This window comes from Oncorhynchus mykiss, chromosome 1 (assembly GCF_057628025.1).
Source record: "Oncorhynchus mykiss isolate SJ-2025 chromosome 1, ASM5762802v1, whole genome shotgun sequence".
Taxonomy (NCBI): Eukaryota; Metazoa; Chordata; class Actinopteri; order Salmoniformes; family Salmonidae; genus Oncorhynchus; species Oncorhynchus mykiss.
This window is the reverse complement of record NC_143022.1, coordinates 85,459,605-85,486,216: the sequence shown is the minus strand read 5'-3', so window position 1 is coordinate 85,486,216 and position 26,612 is coordinate 85,459,605. Positions and strand designations below refer to the sequence as shown.

At 44.8% G+C, this 26,612-nt stretch overlaps 1 protein-coding gene and 1 long non-coding RNA gene across 2 annotated transcripts in view; both read left to right on the top strand.

Annotated features, from left to right (window-relative positions):
- The first annotated feature begins 4,285 nt into the window (after positions 1-4,285).
- LOC110532773 (uncharacterized) overlaps positions 4,286-26,612 on the top strand; it is a 38,010-nt gene continuing 15,683 nt past the window's right edge. The window contains exons 1-6 of the mRNA XM_090184710.1: positions 4,286-5,314; positions 5,583-5,707; positions 6,175-12,283; positions 12,524-13,663; positions 14,963-15,046; positions 18,039-18,097. Coding sequence (XP_090040836.1) covers positions 4,286-5,314; positions 5,583-5,707; positions 6,175-12,283; positions 12,524-13,663; positions 14,963-15,046; positions 18,039-18,097 — 8,546 coding nt within the window. The remainder of the gene's footprint in view (positions 5,315-5,582; positions 5,708-6,174; positions 12,284-12,523; positions 13,664-14,962; positions 15,047-18,038; positions 18,098-26,612) is intronic.
- On the top strand, positions 22,268-25,169 carry LOC149985672 (uncharacterized). The gene is made up of 2 exons (XR_016497558.1): positions 22,268-22,343; positions 22,490-25,169. It is a non-coding gene; the product is annotated as an uncharacterized LOC149985672 (long non-coding RNA).

Genomic DNA, 26,612 nt, shown 5'->3' with positions numbered 1-26,612 from the left:
CGTCTGCTTCAAACCATCTAAACTCGGAATCAAATCAAAATGTAACTTAAAGCACATTGAAAATCCTCAATGGACAGCCCAGTTCGACCTGTGCCTGCGCTCTGGAGGTGCCTGGCTAGAGTGGGCATTCAGCCTGGAAGAGTGGCGTCAAGGCTACGCACCAGATCTTCAGTGCTCCCCCAAAGCTCGGTTCATCCTGTGCCTCCTCCACGGACCAGGCCTCCAGTAGGTCTCCCCAGCCTCTTCAGTCCAGACATTCCACCCGCTTGCTAATGGTAAAGAGGAAGAGAGACGTGAGGCTATCCTGATGAGGTGTCAATAAATACACTAACATACAAATACCTGCTATGCTGACTAGTGAGATAGGAAGCAAGCAATGTGAATTATAGAGTTGGTCCATTCAAACCAGCCTTACCGACTGAACTTTCCTAAATACATTTAAAGTACAGCAGTTGTCCCCAACCGGTCGATCTCTAATGCATTCCTAGTCGATCACCAAACAATTCTGTAAAAAACCAAACAATAAAGACTTCGGTTCTTTTTTTAAATGTCTTTTTTTGCTGTTGGGGGTAGGTGCACTTGATTCAGCATCCCTAGCACCGGGAAGGCAAAGTGTTCACATTTTTTTACCATTTCATGTGTCTGAATGTAGAACTCCACCTACCCGGCAGGCCCAGAGAGCAACCGGTGGCCAATCATATAGCTCAGGTAACTGTGTCTGCACAGTTTCCTGGAGCCACAGACTGTAATCAGTAGAGTTGTGTTGGTAAAATCACTGGTTATAGAGCAAACAACACAATTATCACAACAGAAAATAAAGCCATATTACAACCGATGTGTTGTGATAATTGCGTTGTTTGCACTATAACCTGTTAGTTCATAAGCCTTGAGACCTGCCAGCCTTATACCTGGCAACTTGGTCAGCGTGCACTGCGCCCGGCCCGCCACAGGAGTCGCTAGTGCGCGATGAGACAAGGATATCCCTGCCGGGGCAAACCCTCCCTAACCCGGACGACACTTGGTCAGTTGGATCCAGCACCACTTCAACTGAAACAATTCAACATCTTCAAATCACATTGCTTAGTCTAATACAGTGACAACTAAAAGATACCAAAAATGATTTAGTCCAATCAATATAAGCTAAATATATATATGTGTGTGTGTGTGTGTGTGTGTGTGTGTGTGTGTGTGTGTGTGTGTGTGTGTGTGTATGCAAGTTGAAAACAAATGTTGACTCAATCTACCTGTAGAGAAACGTCAATGACATCCTCTCTTTCATGTTGACAAACGGACTATGACTCTGTCATACAGTGCACACTTGTATTTTTTGTAATAACCTTCTAACCCGAAGTCCAGGGCGCTATAGACTGTGCCGCAAAAGCATGCTCCAGCGGCATTGTCGATATCCCCGCTGAAAAACCCAGGGACGTCACACTAGTTAACATTAGCCTTCTACATCTAGCTGCAACAATATACAACAATGTATGAATTTATGGGTAGATCAGAATCAGCGTTATAATCATTGACCAGTATTAGAATTAAGTAAAAACACAAGTCCAAACCCCTATCTCCATCCATGGCTAATTTAGGAAAGGGTCAATTTTAGCTAGTTAGCTACAACAACAAGTTGTTTTGTCAATGATGTATTGCTCTCGATGTGATGTGATAGGAGGGAAGCCAAATCCAAACTGGCTTCCCTTGACACTTTTTCTTGGTGCTCCAGGACCATTCACAGTTGAGTTCACACACCACAATGCCACAGATGTCTAAAGTTTTTTGGGTAGCGTGCAATTGGCATGCTGACTGCAGCAACGTCCACCAGAGCTGTTGCCAGATAATTGAATGTTCATTTATTTAACATAAGCCGCCTCCAACATCGTTTTAGAGAATTTGGCAGTACCTCCAACAGGCCTAACAACCGCAGACCACGTGTAACCACGCCAGCCCAGGACCTCCACATCCGTTTTTTTCACCTGCAGGATCGTCTGAGACCAGCCACCCGGACAGCTGATGAAACTATGGGTTTGCACAACCGAAGACTTTCTGCATAAACTGTCAGAAACAGTCTCAGGGAAGCTCATCTGCGTGCTCGTCGTCCTCACCAGGGTCTTGACCTGACTGCAGTTTGGCGTCGTAATCACTTCAGTGGTTAAATGCTCACCTTAGAAGGCCGCTGGCATGCTGCAGAAGTGGATAAATCATGGATAAATGCAGGTTACATTCATACCGGGCAGATGGCAAACAGCGTGTACTGTGTCGCGAGGGCAAGTGGTTTGCTCATGTCATCGGTGTGAACAGAGAGCCCCATGGTGGTGGTGTGGTTATGGTATGGGCAGGCATAAGTTACGGATGACAACAAACACAATTGCATTTTATTTATGGGATTTTGAATGCACAGAGATACCTTGACGACATCCTGAGGCACAATATCGTGCCATTCATCACCTCATGTTTCAGCATGATAATGCACGGCCCATGTTGCAAGGATCTGTACACAACTTCTGGAAACTAAAAATGTCCCAGTTCTTCCATGGCCTGCATACCCACCAGACATGCCAACCATTGAGCATGTTTGAGATGCTCTGGATCGACTTGTACGACAGCGTGTTCCAGTTCGTGCCAATATCCAGCAACTCCGCACAGCCATTGAAGAGGAGTGGGACAACATTCCACAGGTCATAATCAACAGCCTGATCAACTCTATGCAAAGGAGATGTATCACAAATTTTCAGGACGTTTAAGCTTTGAGACAGTTGAGACATGGATTTTGTGTGTGCCATTCAGAGGGTGAATGGGCAAGACAAAATATTTAAGTGCCTTTCAATGGGGTATGGTAGTAGGTACCAGGAGCACCGGTTTTAGTATGTCAAGAACTGCAATGCTGTTGGGTTTTTGACGCTCAACAGTTTCCCGTGCATATCAAGAATGGTCCACCACTCAAAGGAGATTCAGACAACTTGACAGAATCTTGACAGTGACAAAAGCATTGGAATCAACTTGGGCCAGCATCCCTGTGGAATGCTTTTAATACCTTGTAGAGTCCATGCACTGATGAATTGAGTGCAACACAATATTAGGAAGGTGTTCCTAATGTTTTGTACAGTCAGTGTATCTACTGAGTGACTTTCACCTGATCTAAAAGCACTTTCTCAACACTTTTGTTTGTATAGGGGGTGGGGTGAGGACAGTTAGGTGTTACATATTACAATACCTCGAAATTATAAAAATGTTGAATATGAAATGTGTTAAAATATGTGAATCACTGTGTATCCTTTTCTAACATACATCTATCAAGTGACATGAGTTAATGTAGTGTTTATTTTAGTGATGATACACTATTTTACAATAAAAAATATGTTTGCAGAGACATTGTTTAGTCACATTTTCTATTTACTAATCTCTCTCTATAGAGATTTTCATGTCTGATTAAGAGTGTAAATATCATGTGATATCATATTCACATTATTCACTGAAATCCATCATTGATTTCTATGAGCAACCTACCGTATACTGTGAGGTGTAAATGAAAGCTGTAACACTGGAACACATCCAGGCCAACCCCTTTCAGCCAGTCTGTCTCCGCCAAGCCAAGCAGACCCATGCATTTTCCTCATGTAGACATTTGTAAAAAGGTTCAAGATTAAAGGGCAACTCCACCCATTTCCAACCTAATTTTCACTGGTTTGGTGCTGGAGATGATGAATATGAGGTTGAAAAGTGTTTGAAATGCCCTTGAAAAATGCTGCTTGACTGAGAAATGGAAGCAGTTATGTCTTGGCTTAGGGTCATTCTTACATGACTATTTTACACTTGCATTACTGTCTCTTATATACAGTAATATACAGTTATATTACAAGGCAGACACATTCAGCCAATCCAGATTCTGCAACCCCTTTCTATAATATTTAAAAAAATCAACCAAACAAAGAAAGATATATAGCCCCTTGGATAAAACAATAGTCTGAACACCTGACAATTTATTGAAGACATATGACTTTTAATTTTGAGGTGTCATTGTAGACTGCCGACGTTTTGAAGTGAAATGATCTCCTATCCGTCAATGCTGTCTGAGACAAAACGATGAGGGAGAAAGAGAGACGGAGAGAGAGAGAACACAGGTGAGGGCGCAAGCGTTGGCAGACAGTCAAGCCTACAGCTGATGCTATACATTTTCATCACTATAGACAGTTCCATTCTGCAGCGCGAGCAGACAGAGGGGGTATAAAAAGGTAGGAGCCGCGCTGCTTAGCCTGCAAACTGACACTGTATAGTTTACTGAGGCAATATGAGCCACAGAATGGACTATCATTCGGGTTCTCCGCATAGGGGAGCTCAAGCTGAGTATTGCTGCTATCAACCCAAACTGACCGGATCCCCCTCTGCATCCAGTACCGTTGGCTTTGAGTCGACTACCGCATACACGAACAGAGGATATGCGACGACGCTGAAGAGCGAATTCGGATCCGTTCCGAGATCATCTGAGAGCCTTTTTGATTTATCAAACCCATTTACCGAGGTTTTGACAAAAAGGAATGAGAAAGAACTGCTCCATGGGCTGAACGACCGTTTCGCCGGATTCATAGAGAAGGTGCGTCATTTGGAGCATGAAAATGAATTGTTTGAGAGGGAAATCGAGGAAATCAAACTAAAGGCACAGTCCCCTGCGTCTCTGGCCCAGGAGCACGAGCCGGAGCTTATGGACCTGAGGAACCTAGTTCATGACATCTCCCTTCAGAAGCGTCAGATCGAGATAGAGCATCAGAACCTGGAGGAAGATTTCCTCATCTTGAGAGACAAGTATGAGCAGGAGGCACGTGACCGCTCGAACGCAGAGAACGGCATCCGTGTGCTGAAAAAGGACGCCAACGATGCATACCTTGCCAAACTTCAGTTGGACAAGAAAGCGCAGTCTTTGGTGGACGAGATCCACTTCCTGAAGAACAACCATGAGGACGAGATATCAGAAATGGTGGCCCAGATCCAAGAGGCTCAAGTAACGGTCAAGGCGTACAACTTTGGCAAACCTGACATCACAGAGGCTCTCCGGGACATCCGTGTGCAGTTAGAAGGTCACGCCACTTCCGACATTCAGCAGGCCGAGGAGGGCTTCCGTGTCCAGTTCGCAAAGTTAACCAAAGCGGCAGAAAGTAACAGGGAGGCGTTGAAGGCAACCCAACAGGAGATCCAGGAGAATAGAAGGCACCTGCAGGGGAAGACAATTGAACTGGACTGTGGTAAAGGAATGAGAGAGGCCCTGGAAAAACAACTACAAGAGCTGGAGGAGCGTCACTCTGCAGAATTGATTCATTACCAGGTAGACTGTGGTTTATTTTGTACCTCTAACAAATATAAGTAAACATACACATTTTGATGATTCATATTTGTATTCAGGGCTATGTACTAGGTGTAGGCCACAAATATAGGCCCCATGTGAACTGTATCATTATTGGAATATAATTTTCTCATATTGGACCATATGGGTAGAACAATATTTCCCCCCCTAAATATATCCTGGTTTTCATACCAGACAAAGTGGCTGGTTGACCCTATTATTGACTCTTATTGTGTACTTTTCTGTCCAGGACACTATCAGGCAGCTGGAGAATGAGCTGACCAATGCTAAACTAGACATGTCTGGCTACCTGAGAGAGAACCAGGACCTGCTGAATGTCAAAATGGCTTTGGATGTGGAGATTCTCTCTTACAGGTAAGAGACATCAACTCTACCGTATATTTTTAGTGTGTTCCTGGATCTTTTTCTGAGGATAACCGGGGTGTGGACATTTTATTCTAGCCCAGCGCTAACACATCTGATTCAACTCAGTGCTGTGTTACAGCAAAACTGTGCAATAGTGTCATAGCGATGGTGAGAGATTACTACAAAACACAGTCAATAGTGAATAATAAATAAAGACTAATCAAATGAAACGGTAGACATTTTATTGAAATAGTTTGATTTCATATTTAACATCAAATGAACATAGACCATTTCACAACACAGAATGACACTTTAATCATGATATGGATATTCAGACATATCCACACACACTGTTCTCACAAGCTGACATGGATGTGTGCAGAATTGATCAGTCTGGCATTTACGAGGCTAACACATTGGGACATATCTGTATTATAGTCATGACGGTAATAACACGTCTCTCTGCCTCCCTATAGGAAACTCCTGGAGGGTGAGGAGTCCCATCTGTACACCATCTCTGACACCCAAATCTCCATGCGTTGCATCTACCGCCAGTCCCCCGTCTACACCCTGCCTTGCCTGGCCCGGCAGGGAGGGCCCACACACAGGTCTGAACCCCAGTACAAGTTTGTTGAGGAGATCATCACTGAGACCACCAGAGACATGGAGATGTCCGAGATTGAGGAGACGGTCGGGGGAGAGGGAGACAAGTTGAGACAGAAGCAGGGAGAAGAGAGTGACAAAGCTGAGAGGAGAAGTGGGGAACAGGTGGATGAGCAGAAAGAGAAAGCTAGAGGTAAAGTGGATGTTGAAGTGGACGCCCCGGAGGAAGAGGGTGAACAGGAGGAAGAGTCTAAGAGACAGCAGATGGTCACATCAGCAGAGGTCGAGGTAAATGGAGATGGAGTTAGCCCTAGTGAGGGAGAAAATGGAGAGGAGGGAGATGATGAAAGAGAGGAGGAAAAGGGGGGTGAGCCAGATGCAATCAAAAAGACAGAGGACATTGACAGAGGTGAAAATACACAAAGTGAAGTCAAATCAGCTGAGGCCACCAGTGAGGGAGAGAAGGAAAAACTGGACACAACAGAGAAGCTAGACAGCGAGATAAATGAGACATTAGAAAAAGATGACACCCCAAAACATGGCAAATCCCAACTAGAGGTTCCCATGAATGGTGACATCTCAACAGAACCCAAAACGTCTGAGTCAGAGGATAGCAAAACAGGAAGTTCAATAAAGGGTGAACCCCAGGTCCCCACAGAGGACATCTCCAAAGAACCCAAAAAGGTGTCAGAGGAGAGAAAAATAGAAAGCCCTTTACAAGAGAAAAAAGAGGTAGATCTGAAAGAGGAGAGTGCCCCAACAGAGCAACAACAAGATAGCCCAAAAGAAAGTCCCATCAAAGAGGGGAAAAAGGTAGATCTGACAGACCAGAGTGCCCCAACACTGGAGCAGAAACCTGATCAGAAGGAGCACAGAGAGTCAGACCAACCTCAAGAGGCAGAGAGTGCTGTGACAACACAAGAAGAGGATCTCCCTGAGCCCACAGAGAAGGACATGGAATCCCCTGATAACACTGCAGAGCTCAACACCAGTTCAACCAAGGAGACAGTGGAGCAGGTGAAGTCACCTGATGATTCTGGTGTAAAAACGACACAAGATGAGAGAACAGTAGGAGGTAAAATGCCAGACAGAATTCTCAGCACAACAAGTGAGTGTAAGGAAGACCTTGTGCAAAAGATTCCTAAAAAGGAGGTGGGTCCGACAGAGCAAAAAGTGAGCAGCAAGGATGATAGTGTAAAAATTGTTGGCAGTGAAAAGGTCACAAAAGATGTATCAATGGGTGAGGAAAAAGGGAAAGAATCGGAGACATCCCCCAAACCTGACCCCACTGTGACTCCTAAAGAAGAAACAAGCCTGTATTCAGAGCCAACTGTCACCCCTAAAGAAGAAACTTCCATTAAACCAGAACCAGCAGTCACTGCAAAAGAAGAAACGTCCCCAAAACCAGAACTAGCAGTCACCACTAGAGAAGAAACTTCCCCAAAAACAGAACTAGCAGTCACCACTAAAGAAGAAACGTCCCCAAAACCAGAACTAGCAGTCACCACTAAAGAAGAAACTTCCCCAAAACCAGAATTAGCAGTCACGGCTAAAGAAGAAACTTCCCCAAAACCAGAACTAGCAGTCACGGCTAAATTAGAAACTTCCCCAAAACCAGAACTAACATTCACCACTAAAGAAGAAACGTCCCAAAAACCAGAACCAGGAGTCATCCCAAAAGTAGAAACTTCCCCAAAACCAAACTCAACCATCACCCCTAAAGAAGAAACGTCCCCAAAACCAGAACCAGCAGTCACCCCTAAAGATGACACATCCCCTAAACCGGACCCCACTGTCACTCCTAAAGAAGAAACAACACCGCATCCAGAGCCAACTGTCACCCCTAAAGAGGAGACATCTCCTAAACCGTATCCCACTGTCACCCCTAAAGAGGAAACACCCCCAAAACCATTCCTGACAGTCGCCCCTAAAGAGGAGACATTCCCTAAACCAGAACTATCAGTCACCGCTAAATTAGAAACTTCCCCAAAACCAGAACTAACATTCACCACTAAAGAAGAAACGTCCCAAAAACCAGAACCAGGAGTCATCCCAAAAGTAGAAACTTCCCCAAAACCAAACTCAACCATCACCCCTAAAGAAGAAACGTCCCCAAAACCAGAACCAGCAGTCACCCCTAAAGATGACACATCCCCTAAACCGGACCCCACTGTCACTCCTAAAGAAGAAACAACACCGCATCCAGAGCCAACTGTCACCCCTAAAGAGGAGACATCTCCTAAACCGTATCCCACTGTCACCCCTAAAGAGGAAACACCCCCAAAACCATTCCTGACAGTCGCCCCTAAAGAGGAGACATTCCCTAAACCAGAACTATCAGTCACCGCTAAATTAGAAACTTCCCCAAAACCAGATCTAGCAGTCACCCCTAAAGAACAAACTTCCCCAGAACCAGAACCAGCAGTAACCCCTAAAGAAGAAACGTCCCAAAAACCAGAACCAGGACTCATCCCAAAAGTAGAAACTTCCCCGAAACCAGAACTAGCAGTTACCCCTAAAGTAGAAACTTCCCCAAAACAAAGCTCAACCATCACCCCTAAAAAAGAAACGTCCCCAAAACCAGAACCAGCAGTCGCCGCTAAAGATGACACATTCCCTAAACCGGACCCCACTGTCAACCCTAAAGAAGAAACTTCCATTAAACCAGAACCAGCAGTCACCCCTAAAGAAGAAGCTTCCCCAAAACCAGATTCAACCATCACCCCTAAAGAAGAAACTTCCCCAAAACCAGATCTAGCAGTCACCCCTAAAGTAGAAACTTCCCCAAAACCAGAACCAGCAGTCACCGCTAAAGTAGAAACTTCCCCAAAACCAGTACTAGCAGTCACACCTAAAGATGAAATTTCCCCAAAACCAGAACCAGCAGTCACCCCTAAAGTAGAAACTTCCCCAAAACCAGAACCAGCAGTCACCGCTAAAGTAGAAACTTCTCCAAAACCAGCAGTCACCCCTAATGTAGAAATTTCCCTAAAACCAGAGCACACTGTCACTCCTAAAGAAGAAACAACCCCGCAACCAGAGCCAACTGTCACTCCTAAAGAGGAGACTTCCCCTAAACCGTACCCCACTGTCAACCCTAAAGAAGAAACTTCCATTAAACCGTTCCCCACTATTGCCCCTAAAGAGGAGACATCCCCTAAACCGTATCCCACTGTCACAACTAAAGAAGAAACATCCCCTAAACCGTTCCCCACTGTTGCCCCTAAAGAGGAGACATCCCCTAAACCAGAACGAGCAGTCACCACTAAAGTAGAAACTTCCCCAAAACCAGAACTAGCAGTCACAACCAGAGAAGAAACTTCCCCAAAGCCAGAACCAGCAGTCACCGCTAAAGAAGAAACTTCCACAAAATCATCTCTAGCAGTCACCCCTAAAGTAGAAACTTCCCCAAAAACAGTACTAGCAGTCACACATATAGAAGAAACTTCCCCAAAACTAGAACCAGCAGTCACTCCTAAAGAAGAAACGTCCCCAAAACCAGAACCAGCAGTCACCCCTAAAGATGACACATTCCCTAAACCGGACCCCACTGTCACTCCTAAAGAAGAAACAACCCCGCATCCAGAGCCAACTGTCACCCCTAAAGAGGAGACATCTCCTAAACCGTACCCCACTGTCACCCCTAAAGAGAAAACATCCCCTAAACCATTCCCGACAGTCGCCCCTAAAGAGGAGACATTCCCTAAACCAGAACTATCAGTCACCGCTAAATTAGAAACTTCCCCAAAACCAGATCTAGCAGTCACCACTAAAGAACAAACTTCCCCAAAAGCAGACTCAACCATCACCTTTAAAGAAGAAACATCCCCAAATCCAGAACCAACCATCACCCCTAAAAAAGAAACGTCCCAAAAACCAGAACCAGCAGTCGCCCCTAAAGATGACACATTCCCTAAACCGGACCCCACTGTCAACCCTAAAGAAGAAACTTCCATTAAACCAGAACCAGCAGTCACCCCTAAAGAAGAAGCTTCCCCAAAACCAGATTCAACCATCACCCCTAAAGAAGAAACTTCCCCAAAACCAGATCTAGCAGTCACCCCTAAAAAAGAAACGTCCCCAAAACCAGAACCAGCAGTCACAGCTAAAGTAGAAACTTCCCCAAAACCAGAACCAGCAGTCACCCCTAAAAATGAAACATTCACTAACCCAGACCCCACTGTCACTCCTAAAGAAGAAACTTCCCAAAAACCAGAACCAGCAGTCACCCCTAAAGTAGAAACTTCCCCAAAACCAGAACCAGCAGTCACCGCTAAAGTAGAAACTTCTCCAAAACCAGCAGTCACCACTAATGTAGAAATTTCCCTAAAACCAGAGCACACTGTCACTCCTAAAGAAGAAACAACCCCGCAACCAGAGCCAACTGTCACTCCTAAAGAGGAGACATCCCCTAAACCGTACCCCACTGTCACCGCTAAAGAAGAAACATCCCCGCAACAGGAACCAACAGTCACCCCTAAAGAGGAGACATCCCCTAAACCATATCCCACTGTCACCACTAAAGAAGAAACATCCCCTAAACCGTTCCCCACTATTGCCCCTAAAGAGGAGACATCCCCTAAACCGTATCCCACTGTCACCACTAAAGAAGAAACATCCCCTAAACCGTTCCCCACTGTTGCCCCTAAAGAGGAGACATCTCCTAAACCAGAACGAGCAGTCACCACTAAAGTAGAAACTTCCCCAAAACCAGAACTAGCAGTCACAACCAGAGAAGAAACTTCCCCAAAGCCAGAACCAGCAGTCACCGCTAAAGAAGAAACTTCCACAAAATCATCTCTAGCAGTCACCGCTAAAGTAGAAACTTCCCCAAAAACAGTAATAGCAGTCACACATATAGAAGAAAGTTCCCCAAAACTAGAACCAGCAGTCACCCCTAAAGAAGAAACTTCCCCAAAACCAGAACCAGCAGTCACCCCTAAAGTAGAAACTTCCCCAAAACCAGAACTAGCAGTCACGGCTAAATTAGAAACTTCCCCAAAACCAGAACTAACATTCACCACTAAAGAAGAAACGTCCCAAAAACCAGAACCAGGAGTCATCCCAAAAGTAGAAACTTCCCCAAAACCAAACTCAACCATCACCCCTAAAGAAGAAACGTCCCCAAAACCAGAACCAGCAGTCACCCCTAAAGATGACACATCCCCTAAACCGGACCCCACTGTCACTCCTAAAGAAGAAACAACACCGCATCCAGAGCCAACTGTCACCCCTAAAGAGGAGACATCTCCTAAACCGTATCCCACTGTCACCCCTAAAGAGGAAACACCCCCAAAACCATTCCTGACAGTCGCCCCTAAAGAGGAGACATTCCCTAAACCAGAACTATCAGTCACCGCTAAATTAGAAACTTCCCCAAAACCAGAACTAACATTCACCACTAAAGAAGAAACGTCCCAAAAACCAGAACCAGGAGTCATCCCAAAAGTAGAAACTTCCCCAAAACCAAACTCAACCATCACCCCTAAAGAAGAAACGTCCCCAAAACCAGAACCAGCAGTCACCCCTAAAGATGACACATCCCCTAAACCGGACCCCACTGTCACTCCTAAAGAAGAAACAACACCGCATCCAGAGCCAACTGTCACCCCTAAAGAGGAGACATCTCCTAAACCGTATCCCACTGTCACCCCTAAAGAGGAAACACCCCCAAAACCATTCCTGACAGTCGCCCCTAAAGAGGAGACATTCCCTAAACCAGAACTATCAGTCACCGCTAAATTAGAAACTTCCCCAAAACCAGATCTAGCAGTCACCCCTAAAGAACAAACTTCCCCAGAACCAGAACCAGCAGTAACCCCTAAAGAAGAAACGTCCCAAAAACCAGAACCAGGACTCATCCCAAAAGTAGAAACTTCCCCGAAACCAGAACTAGCAGTTACCCCTAAAGTAGAAACTTCCCCAAAACAAAGCTCAACCATCACCCCTAAAGTAGAAACTTCCCCAAAACCAGAACCAGCAGTCACAGCTAAAGTAGAAACTTCCCCAAAACCAGAACCAGCAGTCACCCCTAAAAATGAAACATTCACTAACCCAGACCCCACTGTCACTCCTAAAGAAGAAACTTCCCAAAAACCAGAACCAGCAGTCACCCCTAAAGTAGAAACTTCCCCAAAACCAGAACCAGCAGTCACCGCTAAAGTAGAAACTTCTCCAAAACCAGCAGTCACCACTAATGTAGAAATTTCCCTAAAACCAGAGCACACTGTCACTCCTAAAGAAGAAACAACCCCGCAACCAGAGCCAACTGTCACTCCTAAAGAGGAGACATCCCCTAAACCGTACCCCACTGTCACCGCTAAAGAAGAAACATCCCCGCAACAGGAACCAACAGTCACCCCTAAAGAGGAGACATCCCCTAAACCATATCCCACTGTCACCACTAAAGAAGAAACATCCCCTAAACCGTTCCCCACTATTGCCCCTAAAGAGGAGACATCCCCTAAACCGTATCCCACTGTCACCACTAAAGAAGAAACATCCCCTAAACCGTTCCCCACTGTTGCCCCTAAAGAGGAGACATCTCCTAAACCAGAACGAGCAGTCACCACTAAAGTAGAAACTTCCCCAAAACCAGAACTAGCAGTCACAACCAGAGAAGAAACTTCCCCAAAGCCAGAACCAGCAGTCACCGCTAAAGAAGAAACTTCCACAAAATCATCTCTAGCAGTCACCGCTAAAGTAGAAACTTCCCCAAAAACAGTAATAGCAGTCACACATATAGAAGAAAGTTCCCCAAAACTAGAACCAGCAGTCACCCCTAAAGAAGAAACTTCCCCAAAACCAGAACCAGCAGTCACCCCTAAAGTAGAAACTTTCCCAAAACCAGACCCAACCATCACCCCTAAAGAGGAAATGTCCCCTAAACCAGACTCAACTCTCACCCCAGAATTAACGACCACCCCTAAACCATACTCAACCCTCACCCCAGAATCAACAACCACCCCTAAACCAGACTCAACCCTCACCCCAGAAACAACGACCACCCCTACAGAAGAGAGTGAAATGATGGGCAGTGGTGACAAAGCTAAGACAATCACACCACCAGAGAAACAGATGCCTGCAGTTGCAGAGAGCAAGGACTCACACAGGGGGGCACCAGAAAGCAACACAATTCAAGAGAAACCAGAGGAAAGTATGGACAAAGAGCCTGAGAAGGTTACAGATCCCAAAGATGGACCCACAAATACAGTTAGCGTGAAGACCAAGGCCTCTGAGTTAAAACCTGAACATGTTGAGATATCTATTACAAAGATATCACCAGTGAAAGAACAGGATGTATCAGCCGTGGGTTTGAAAGATCAGACAGTTGATGAGAAGATAACAGAACAGGTGCAATTTTAAATAGACTAGAACAGCTTTACAGGAGGTGCATGGTTAGTGCAAGCCTATAAAGCAATATGAGAACTGCTCCGCCTTAAAATATTAACTGACACTTAACATGTAAAGTATCATGGTTATCAATTATCACCAGGGCCGCAACTTTCACTGGGGACGGGGACGGGACATGTCGCCCCCCCCCACTTCTAAAATCAAAGATGCGCCCCTGATTATGAGGCACAATTAATGAACTCCTGCAAGAGAGATGTACTGTAATATTGAATGTAACAAATCAAAAGCTGTATTTTGCTGTATCTATTTACTTCTGACCAATGGATGATAATGTGCATAGGGATGATAATGAGAATGGTTGATAATGGGATTTGATCATGCCTGAATGTGCTGAGCAATAAATGCTATTTGAAGAGCACTTCTGTTTCCAGCTATTCTTACATACTGTGCTGTATTTCACCTGATAAGATGGCATCACATATATAATTTCTCATAATTTATCCCATATGTAGAAGCAGGTGAATTCCAACAGCACTAGGCTGAATTCAAAATAAATCTCCCCTTTGCCCGCATCCTATTTCCCCAAAGCATGGTAGAAACTCACAGTTGAACACTTTATATTGAACAAAAATATAACTACAACATAATAAGTTACAGTTCATATAAGGAAATCAATCAAATACCTTCTATGCTCGCTTAGAGGCAAATAACACTGAAACATGCATGAGAGCATCAGTTGTTCCGGACGACTGTATGATCACGCTCTCTGCAGCTGATGTGAGTAAGACCTTAAAACAGGTCAATATTCACAAGGCCGCAGGGCCAGATGGATTACCAGGACGTGTACTCCGAGCATGCGCTGACCAACTGGCAAGTGTCTTCACTGACATTTTCAACCTCTCCCTGTCTGAGTCTGTAATACCAACATGTTTCAAGCAGACCACCATTGCTCCTGTTTCCAAGAACACTAAGGTAACCTGCCTAAATGACTACCGACCCGTAGCACTCACGTCTGTAGCCATGAAATGCTTTGAAAGTCTGGTCATGGCTCACATTAACATCATTATCCCAGAAGCCCTGGACCCATTCCAATTTGCATACCACACCAACAGATCCACAGATGATGCAATCTCTATTGCACTCCACACTGCCCTTTCACACCTGGACAAAAGGAACAACTACAGTGAGAACGCTATTCATTGACTACAACTCAAATTCAACACCATAATGCCCTCAAAGCTCATCACTAAGCTAAGGACCCTGGGACTGAACACCTCCCTCTGCAACATGATCCTGGACTTCCTGAAGGGTAAGGGTAACTTCAAGTTCCTTGGCTTCCACATCACCAACAAACTAACATGGCCCAAGGACACCAAGAAAGTCATGAAGAGGGTATGACAAAACCTATTCCCCCTCAGGAGACTGAAAAGATTTGGCATGGGTCCTCAGATCCTCAAAAGGTTTTACAGCTGCAACATCGAGACCATCCTGATGGGTTGCATCACTGCCTGGTATGGCAACTGCTCGGCCTCCGACCGCATGGCACTACAGAGGGTAGTGCATACGGCCCAGTACATCACTGGGGCCAAGCTTTCTGCCAACCAGGACCTCTATACCAGGCGGTGTCAGAGGAACGGCCAAAATATTGTCAGACTCCAGCCACCCTAGTCATAGACTGTTCTCTCTGCTAGCGCACAGCAAGTGGTACCGGAGCAACAAGTCTAGGTCCAAGAGGCTTCTAAACAGCTTCTACCCCCAAGCTTGAACATCTAATCAAATGGCTAGTCAGACTATTTGCATTGACACCCCCCCTCCCTATGCTGCTGCTACTTTCTGCTATTATCTAAGTTTAGTCACTTTAATAACTCTACCTACATGTACATATTACCTACCTGTACCGGAACCCGCTGTATATAGCCCCGCTATTGTTATTTACTGCTGCTCTTTAATTATTTGTTACTCTTACTTTTTTTAGGTATTTTCTTAAAACTGCATTGTTGGTTAAGGGCTCGTAAGTAAGTATTTCACTGTAAGGTCTACACATAGTCTGTGGTTGTGAGGCCAGTTGGACGTACTGCCAAATTCCAATAACTTTGGAGGTGGATTATGGTAGAGAAATTCATATAAAATTATCTGGCAACAGCTCTGGTGGACATTCCTGTAGTCAACATGCCAATTGCACGCTCCTTCAAAACTTGAGACATCTGTGGCATTGTGCTGTGTCACAAAACTGCACATTTTATAGTGCCCTTTTATTGGCCCATTTCTTGGCTCATTTAATTTATGTGAACTTGTTGGCAACAAACTTTTGTTTGCATCCCTGCATCTATAATTGGGGAATTGACAGAGGAAGACAGAGGAAACTCTGGTTTAACTTCTAGGGGAAGGGAGAGGACTTTTCAAAACTGTTTTGAAAAGTCCCCCCCTACCCCTAGAAGTTAAACTAGAGTTGTTATTTCACAACACAGCAAGGACAGCAAGCTTCCTCTGTCTTACTATGTCAATTCCCCAATTATGGATGCAGGGATGCAAACAAAAGTTCCTTGCCAACAAGTTCACATAAATTAAATGATCAGCAGGGTAGCGGTTAGTGGTTAGAGTGTGGTTAGAGTGTTGGACTAGTAACCGGAAGGTTGAAAGTTCAAACCCCCCGAGCTGACAAGCTCCAAATCTGTCGTTCTGCCCCTGAACAGGCAGTTAACCCACTGTTCCTAGGCTGTCATTGAAAATAAGAATTTGTTCTTAACTGACTTGCCTAGTAAAATTAAAATAGAACACAGCAAGTTGTGAGATAGTTAAAGGGAAACACGCAGGGGCAAAACAGTGTGACTGACTTGCAAACAAAAACCATACTCTATTGTCTTAACCCAGCCAAATAGGAAGATGTGAGATAGTTTAAGGGAAATGCTGCAATGTTAGCTGTATTGAAATGGTGCCAATCTTTCTCATTCAGTTGTGATTGAGGCCTAAACACTAAAAGACATCTACAAGAAATGTGTATTATGTAATATAGATTCAGCTCAACTAAGGCTGATTTTAGATAGATTGTTTACTAAGAAACTTTGATCTTAGGGTGAACTTACCCTTTAACAAAGTCTTTAACCTCTACGGGATTGGTGTCCCTAATACTACGACAGTTGTTGCTCAGTATGTGATAATGTTACTAGAATGACGTTGTAAACAACAGCCAACTTTCCGGGACATAGACATGTCTTATGTGAGCAGAAAGCTTACATTCTTGTTAATCTGACTGCTGTTTTCAATTTACAGTAGCTATTACAGCAGAAAAAGACCATGCCATTGTTTGAGGATAGTGCACAACAACAAAACACTTTTATCATTGCAACTGGTTTGATACATTCACCTCTGAAGGTAAATAATGTACTGACATTCAGTAATCTTGCTCTGATTTGTCATCCTAAGGGTCCCAGATAAAAAATGTAGTATTGTCTTGTTTAAAAATATATATTTTTATATTCAAATGTAGGAACTGGGTTCCGCAGTTTGACCCCACTGCTTTCTCTGGCTCTACACACACCCCGCCCAGCCCTCTAGATGTGTGAAGGTTTTCTGTAAGGAAGCTAATGACCCATCATGTATGACATTCCTGGGAGTGTGTAAACTTAAACAATTTTATTACCATAGCATTGTTGTATGTTCGCTATAGTTACTTGAAAATGTATAAATTGCCTCCCGGGTGGTGCAGTGGTTAAGGGCGCTGTACTGCAGCACCAGATGCGCCACCAGAGATTCTGGTTTCGCGCCGAGGCTCTGTCGTAATCGGCCGCGACCGGGAGGTCCGTGGGGCGACGCACAATTGGCCTAGCGTCGTCCGGGTTAAGGATGGTTTGGCCGGTAGGGAAATCCTTGTCTCATCGCGCACCAGCGACTCCTGTGGCGGGCCGGGCGCAGTGCGCGCTAATCAAGGTTGCCAGATGCACGGTGTTTCCTCCGACACATTGGTGCGGCTTGCTTCAGGGTTGGAGGGCGCTGTGTTAAGAAGCAGTGCGGCTTGGTTGGGTTGTGTATTGGAGGACGCATGACTTTCAACCTCCGTCTCTCCCGAGCCCGTACAGGAGTTGTAGCGATGAGACAAGATAGTAGCCACTAAACAATTGGATACCACGAAATTGGGGAGAAAAAGGGGTTAAAAAAGAATAACAAATAAAAAAAAATGTATAAATTGACCAATTTGGCACATTTGGGCAAACACCTGGAAGACATGAAACAGCATATTGCGTAGTGATGTAATTCTTTACTGGATCAGTAAACTTTGCACACACTGCCCTCATCTTGTGGACAACATCTAAATTACACCTAGAATCATACATCACTGTCTGGCCTTTCTATTGCATTGCCGATTCGACTGTTTCCCATGCCTCAGCCGGCTCGACTTGGTCCCGCGCTTCAGCTGGCTCTTCAGGTTCCCGTGCCTCATCAGAGGTGACCGACCTGCTCCTGGTACTTGGGACCGTTCCTCTGGTCGGCGTCCTGCTTCTTGAGCCCCGCTTCAGGGAGGGGGTACTGTCACGTCTACTCCCCCTTCCCCTCTCCTCATTGTCGGCAGTTTACTTATTATTATGGACACCTGCCACCATCGTAAGGCGCACCCCGTCTCATGAGACTCACCTGGACTCCATCACTTCTGATTACCTCCCCTTTATCTGTCATTCCCTTTGGTTGTGTCCCCAGGCAATATTAGTTATCTTCCTCATGTCCAGATGCTAAACTCTTGTTTCGTATTGTTCTATTTGTTATTAAATTCACCCGTTGTACTTGCTTCCTAACTCCCAGTGTCTGTGTTACACATCTAGTATTTGTATGTATTATTTGACCCTCTTTACTGCATACAGTGAGCTTCAAACAGTGGTTCCCTATGGCTGACACATTGGAAACTCCACTGTTACATCATGGGGTGGTGTTTGGAAAACACATTGGGAGGAAAGTGTTCTTATGAAACATCTACATAAGGAGTGGTCGATATCTTGTCCCTCACCCTAAAATAATAGTTCAAAACAAACACACATGGAGACCATCAATCAAATGTATTTATAAAGCCATTCTTACATCAGCTGATGTCACAAAGTGCTGCACAGAAACCCAGCCTAAAACCCCAAACAGCAAGCAATGCAGGTGTAGAAGCACGGTGGCTAGGACAAACTCCCTAGAAAGGCCAGAACCTAGGAAGAAACCTAGAGATGAACCAGGCTATGAGGGGTGTCCAGTCCTCTTCTGGCTGTGCTGGGTGGAAATGATAACAGAACATGGCCAAGATGTTCATAGATGACCAGCAGGGTCAAATAATAATAATCACAGTGGTTGTCGAGGGTGCAACAGGTCAGCACCTCAGGAGTAAATGTCAGTTGGCTTTTCATAGCCGATCATTCAGAGTATCTCTGTCGCTCCTGCTGTCTCTAGAGAGTTGAAATCAGCAGGTCTGGGACAGGTAGCATGTCCGGTGAACAGGTCAGTATTCCATCGCCGCAGGCAGAACAGTTGAATCTGGAGCAGCAGTGGTGAGCAAGGAGTCATCAGGCCAGGTAGTCCTGAGGCATGGTCTTAAGGAGAGCACACTTAAATTCACACAGGACACCGGATATCCATCCTGCCCTGACCATTTAGAATCCCACCGTACCTTCTCCGCTGTGCAATCCGGCTTCCGAGCCGGTAATGGGTGCACCTCAGCCACGCTCAAGGTATTACACGATATCATAACTGCCATCGATAAAAGACAGTACCGTGCAGCCGTCTTCATCGACCTGGCCAAGGCTTTCGACTCTGTCAATCACCGTATTCCTTTCGGCAGACTCAATAGCCTTAGTTTTTCTGACGACTGCCTCGCCTAGTTCACCAACTACTTTGCAGACAGAGTTCAGTGTGTCAAATCGGGGGGCATGTTGTCTGGACCTCTGGCAGTCTCCATGAGGGTACCACAGGGTTCAATTCTCTGGCTTACTCTTTTCTCTGTATATATCAATGATGTCGCTCTTGCTGCGGGCAATTCCCTGACCCAACTCTACGCAGACGACACCATTCTGTATACTTCTGGCCCTTCCTTGGACATTGTGCTAACTAACCTCCAAACGAGCTTCCATGCCATACAACACTCCTTCCGTGGCCTCCAACTGCTCTTCAACGCTAGTAAAACCAAATGCATGCTTTTCAACCGTTCGCTGCCTGCACCCGCCCGCCCGACTAGCATCACCACCTTGGATGGTTCTGACCTAGAATATGTGGACAACTATAAATACCTAGGTGTCTGGCTAGACCGTAAACTCTCCTTACAGACTCATATTAAACATCTCCAATCCAAAATCAAATCTAGAATCGGCTTTCTATTTCGCAACAAAGCCTACTTCACTCACGCCGCCAAACTTACCCTATTAAAACTGACTATCCTACCGATCCTCGACTTCGGGCGATGTCACCTACAAAATAGCTTCCAACACTCTACTCAGCAAACTGGATGCAGTCTATCATAGTGCCATCCATTTTGTTACCACATCACCTTATACCACCCACCACTGCGACCTGTTGCTCTAGTCGGCTGGCCCTCGCTACATATTCATCTCCAGACCCACTGGCTCCAGGTCATCTATAAGTCTATGCTAGGTAAAGCTCCGCCTTATCTCAGTTCACTGGTCACGATAACAACACCCACACGTAGCACACGTTCCAGCAGGTATATCTCACTGATCATCCCCAAAGCCAACACCTCATTTGGACGCCTTTCCTTCCAGTTCTCTGCTGCCAGTGACTGGAACGAATTGCAAAAATCGCTGAATTTGGAGACTTTTATTTCCCTCACCAACTTTAATAAACATCAACTATCTAAGCAGCTAACCGATCACTGCAGCTGTACATAGTCCATCTGTAAATAGTCCACCCAATCTACCTACCTCATCCCCATACTGTTTTTATTTTATTTACTTTTCTGCTCTTTTGCACACCAGTATCTCTACTTGCACATCATCATCTGCTCATTTATCACTCCAGTGTTAATCTGCTAAAATTGTAATTATTCGCTCCTATGGCCTATTTATTACATACCTCCTCATGCCTTTTGCACACACTGTGTATAGACTTTCTTTTCTCTACTGTGTCATTGACTTGTTTGTGTTATTGGCTTGTTTTTTGTTTCCTCCATGTGTAACTCTGTTGTTGTCTGTGTCACACTGCTTTGCTTTATCTTGGCCAGGTCGCAGTTGCAAATGAGAACTTGTTCTCAACTAGCCTACCTGGTTAAATAAAGGTGAAATTAAAATATTAATAAAATATAAGACAGGAGAAATCCTCCAGATAAAACAGACTGACACTAGCCCCCCCTACACATTAACTACTGCAGCATAAATACTGGAGGCTGAGACAGGAGGGGTCGGGAGACACTGTGGCCCTGTCCGACGATACCCCCGGACAGGGCCAAACAGGCAGGATATAACCCCACCCACTTTGCCAAAACACAGCCCCCACACCACTAGAGGGATATCTTCAACCATCAACTTACCATCCTCAGAAAAGGCCGAGAATAGCCCACAAAGATCTCCACCACGGCACAACCCAAGGTGGGGCGCCAACCCGGACAGGAAGATCAACCCACTCAAGTGACACACCCCTCCTAGGGACGGCATGGAAGAGCACCAGTAAGCCAGTGACTCAGCCCCTGTAATAGGGTTAGAGGCAGAGAATCCCAGTGGAAAGAGGGGAACCGGTCAGGCAGACAAAGCAAGGGCGGCTCAATCATAGGACCTACTGAAGAGATGAGTCTTCAATAAAGACTTACACTCTTACTGACAGTTGTGGCCGCTTTGCCTGATCTATTGTTGTCTCTAACTTCTTGCCCTTTGTGCTGTTGTCTGTGTCCAATAATGTTTGTACCATGTTTTATGCTGCTACCATGTTGTGTTGCTACCATGTTGTGTTGCTGCCATGCTGTGTTGTCATGTGTTGCTGCCTTCCAATGTTGTTTTCTTAGGTCTCTCTTTATGCAGTGTTGTGTTGTCTCTCTTGTCGTGATGTGTGTTTTGTCTTACATTAAAAAAATATATATGTAAAACTGAATCCCTGCCCCAGTCCCCGCAGGAGGCCTTTTGCATTTTGATAGGCCGTCATTGAATTTGTTCTTAACTGACTTACTTAAAGGTTAAATAAAGGTTAAATAAAATAAAAATTCACCCACGAAGCATCGTTACCCATCGCTCCACAAAAGCCGCGGCCCTTGCAGAGCAAGGAACTTCAGGTCTCAGAGCGAGTGACATCACCGATTGAAACGCTCTTAGTGCGCACCACTGCTAACTAGCCAGCCATTTCACATCAGTTACACTCACCACCCTTTTGACCTTCTCCTTTTACGCAGCAACCAGTGATCCGGGTCAACAGCATCAACGTAACAGTTTAACTTTAGTCCGTCCCCTCGCCGGGCTCGAACCAGGGACCCTCTGCAAACATAGACAACTGATACCCACGAAGCATCGTTACCCTTCGCTCCACAAAAGCCACTGCCCTTGCAGAGCAAGGGGAACAACTACTTCAGGTCTCAGAGCGAGTGACGTCACCGATTGAAACGCTATTAGCGCGCATCACCACTAACTAGCTAGCCATTTCACATCGGTTACACTGGTTGCTAGTGAACAAGCACAACTGATGGCAAATCTGGCCAAACTGATCAATGCCAGCAAAACCATTGAAATTGGTATGTAATGATAAAAACTTTTAATGTTACTATATTATTTGTAACATATTTCATTGTGCCAATCTTTTCAACATTCACTAATTCTGAATGAACTGCCCTCATTATAATATCAGAAGAGACTAATATTAATATTTTCCTCTCTCCAGGGATGTACACAGGGTACAACACCCTGAACATGGCGTTGGTTGTACCAGAGAGTGGTCAAGTGGTAGCATGTAAAATAGACGACGAATACGTGAACATTGCTAAACCTTTCTTTAAAGAGGTCAGATCAACATGCCGCTAATCATTCAGCTAGTTTACTTGCTCCAATATTCCTCTAGACAGGAATTAGATCTGTTTGTCCAGTATTCAACCCCAATGCAACATCTAAACCCATTCAACCCGTTGGAATTCAGAAACATTGATTGTCTCCCCAAAAGCTTCAATATAGCATATTCTGTATCTAACATCTGTCAGTCAGACTTCACAAAATGCTAGTAGTGAGGCCGTCTGCTCAGAAGAATGTGTCAACGAAAGGTGCAAAGCCTAGCACTACAATGAACTTAATGCCCCCCTCCAAACCCCAACAGTAGAAATACTACTGTACACAACTCAGGTCAACAGTTGTGACAGAAAATGGTTGGTATCGTCTGCTTCAAACCATCTAAACTCGGAATCAAATCAAAATGTAACTTAAAGCACATTGAAAATCCTCAATGGACAGCCCGGTTCGACCTGTGCCTGCGCTCTGGAGGTGCCTGGTTAAAGTGGGCATTCAGCCTGGAAGAGTGGCGTCAAGGCTACGCACCAGATCTTCAGTGCTCCCCCACAGCTCGGTTCATCCTGTGCCTCCTCCACGGACCAGGCCTCCAGTAGGTCTCCCCAGCCTTGTTCATCCTGTGCCTCCTCCACAGACCAGGCCTCCAGTAGGTCTCCCCAGCCTGGTTCATCCTGTGCCTCCTCCTCAGACCAGGCCTCCAGTAGGACTCCCCAGCCTGGTTCATCATGTGCCTCCTCCACGGACCAGGCCTCCAGTAGGTCTCCCCAGCCTCGTCAGTCCGGGGCCCGCAACGAGGGTTCCCAGTCCCAGTCTGATTATTGCACAAGTGAGTCCATAGGTTAATCAGCAAGCATGGTGGAAATGCATTAGTGTGCCATGCTCATTGGCAGAAGTTAATAGGTGAAGGACATTCCACCCGCTTGCTAATGGTAAAGAGGAAGAGAGACGTGAGGCTATCCTGATGAGGTGTCAATAAATACACTAACATAAAAATACCTGCTATGCTGACTAGTGAGATAGGAAGCAAGCAATGTGAATTATAGAGTTTACAAGGTGAATGAAATGCCGATCCATTCAAACCAGCCTTACCGACTGAACTTTCCTAAATACATTTCGAGTACAGCAGTTGTCCCCAACCGGTCGATCTCTAAGGCATTCCTAGTCGATCACCAAACAATTCTGTAAAAAACCAAACGATAAAGACTTCGGTTCTTTTTTTAAATTTATTTTTTTGCTGTTGGGGGTAGATGCACTTGATTCAGCATCCCTAGCACCGGGAAGGCAAAGGTCGTCCTCACCAGGGTCTTGACCTGACTGCAGTTTGGCGTTGTAATCACTTCAGTGGTTAAATGCTCACCTTAGAAGGCTGCTGGCATGCTGCGAAAGTGGATAAATCATGGATAAATCCAGGTTACATTCGTACCGGGCAGATGGCAAACAGCGTGTACTGTGTCGCGAGGGCAAGTGGTTTGCTCATGTCATCGGTGAGAACAGAGAGCCCCATGGTGGTGGTGTGGTTATGGTATGGGCAGGCATAAGCTACGGATGACAACAAACACAATTGTATTTTATTTATGGGATTTTGAATGCACAGAGATACCTTGACGACATCCTGAGGCACAATATCATGCCATTCATCACCTCATGTTTCAGCATGATAATGCACGGCCCATGTTGCAAGGATCTGTACACAACTTCTGGAAACTAAAAATGTCCAGTTCTTCCATGGCCTGCATACCCACCAGACATGCCAACCATTGAGCATGTTTGGGATGCTCTGGATCGACTTGTACGACAGCGTGTTCCAGTTTGTGCCAATATCCAGCAACTCCGCACAGCCATTGAAGAGGAGTGGGACAACATTCCACAGGTCACAATCAACAGCTTGATCAACTCTATGCAAATGAGATGTATCACAAATTTTCAGGACGTTTAAGCCTTGAGACAGTTGAGAGATGGATTGTGTGTGTGCCATTCAGAGGGTGAATGGGCAAGACAAAATGTTTAAGTGCCTTTCAATGGGGTATGGTAGTAGGTACCAGGAGCACCGGTTTTAGTATGTCAAGAACTGCAATGCTGTTGGGTTTTTCACGCTCAACAGTTTCCCGTGCATATCACGAATGGTCCACCACTCAAAGGAGATTCAGACAACTTGACAGAATCTTGACAGTGACAAAAGCATTGGAATCAACTTGGGCCAGCATCCCTGTGGAATGCTTTTAATACCTTGTAGAGTCCATGCACTGATGAATTGAGTGCAACACAATATTAGGAAGGTGTTCCTAATGTTTTGTACAGTCAGTGTATCTACTGAGTGACTTTCACCTGATCTAAAAGCACTTTCTCAACACTTATGTTTGTATAGGGGGTGGGGTGAGGACAGTTAGGTGTTACATATTACAATACCTCGAAATTATAAAAATGTTGAATATGAAATGTGTTAAAATATGTGAATCACTGTGCATCCTTTTCTAACATACATCTATCAAGTGACATGAGTTAATGTAGTGTTTATTTTAGTGATGATACACTATTTTACAATAAAAAATATGTTTGCAGAGACATTGTTTAGTCACATTTTCTATTTACTAATCTCTCTCTATAGAGATGTTCATGTCTGATTAAGAGAGTAAATATCATGTGATATCATATTCACATTATTCACTGAAATCCATCATTGATTTCTATGAGCAACCTACCGTATACTGTGAGGTGTAAATGAAAGCTGTATCACTGGAACACATCCAGGCCAACCCCTTTCAGCCAGTCTGTCTCCGCCAAGCCAAGCAGACCCATGCATTTTCCTCATGTAGACATTTGTAAAAAGGTTCAAGATGAATGGGCAACTCCACCCATTTTCAACCTAATTTTCACTGGTTTGGTGCTGGAGATGATGAATATGAGGTTGAAAAGTGTTTGAAATGCCCTTGAAAAGTGCTGCTTGACTGAGAAATGGAAGCAGTTATGTCTTGGCTTAGGGTCATTCTTACATGACTATTTTACACTTGCATTACTGTCTCTTATATACAGTAATATACAGTTAAATTACAAGGCAGACACATTCAGCCAAACCAAATTCTGCAACCCCTTTCTATAATATTTAAAAAATCAACCAAACAAAGAAAGATATATAGCCCCTTGGATAAAACAATAGTCTGAACACCTGATAATGTATTGAAGACATATGACTTTTAATTTTGAGGTGTCATTGTAGACTGCCGACATTTTGAAGTGAAATGATCTCCTATCCGTCAATGCTGTCTGAGACAAAACGATGAGGGAGAAAGAGAGACGGAGAGAGAGAGAACACAGGTGAGGACGCAAGCGTTGTCAGACAGTCTAGCCTACGGCTGATGCTATACATTTTCAGCACTATAGACAGTTCCATTCTTTATTTATGTTGCTCCTTTGCACCCCAGTATTTCTACTTTGCACATTCATCTACTGTCAAATCTACCATTCCAGTGTTTTAATTGCTATATTATATTTACTTCGCCACCATGGCCTATATATTGCCTTTACCTCCCTTATCTCACCTCATTTGCTCACATTGTATATAGACTTATTTTTCTACTGTATTATTGACTGTATGTTTGTTTTACTCCATGTGTAACACTGTGTTGTTACATGTGTCGAACTGCTTTGCTTTATCTTGGCCAGGTCGCAGTTGTAAATGAGAACTTGTTCTCAACTTGCCTACCTGGTTAAATAAAGGTGAAATAAAAATAAAATAAAATAAAAATAGTATCAAGAATATGCATATCCTTGCTTCAGGTCCTGAGCTACAGGCAGTTAGATTTGGGTATTTTAGCCGGAAATTGAAAAAAAGGATCCTGATTCTTAATTGGGCTGCCTGCCCAATCTGATTGAACAGTGTTGCTCATACTCAACCCCAATGTTATGCCACCGGGGGGCAAAGCATGTCACATCTTGTCACGTTTACTCCAGCTCCCCCTCTCTGGCACTCATTACTTATTATTATGCACACCTGCCACCATCATTATGCA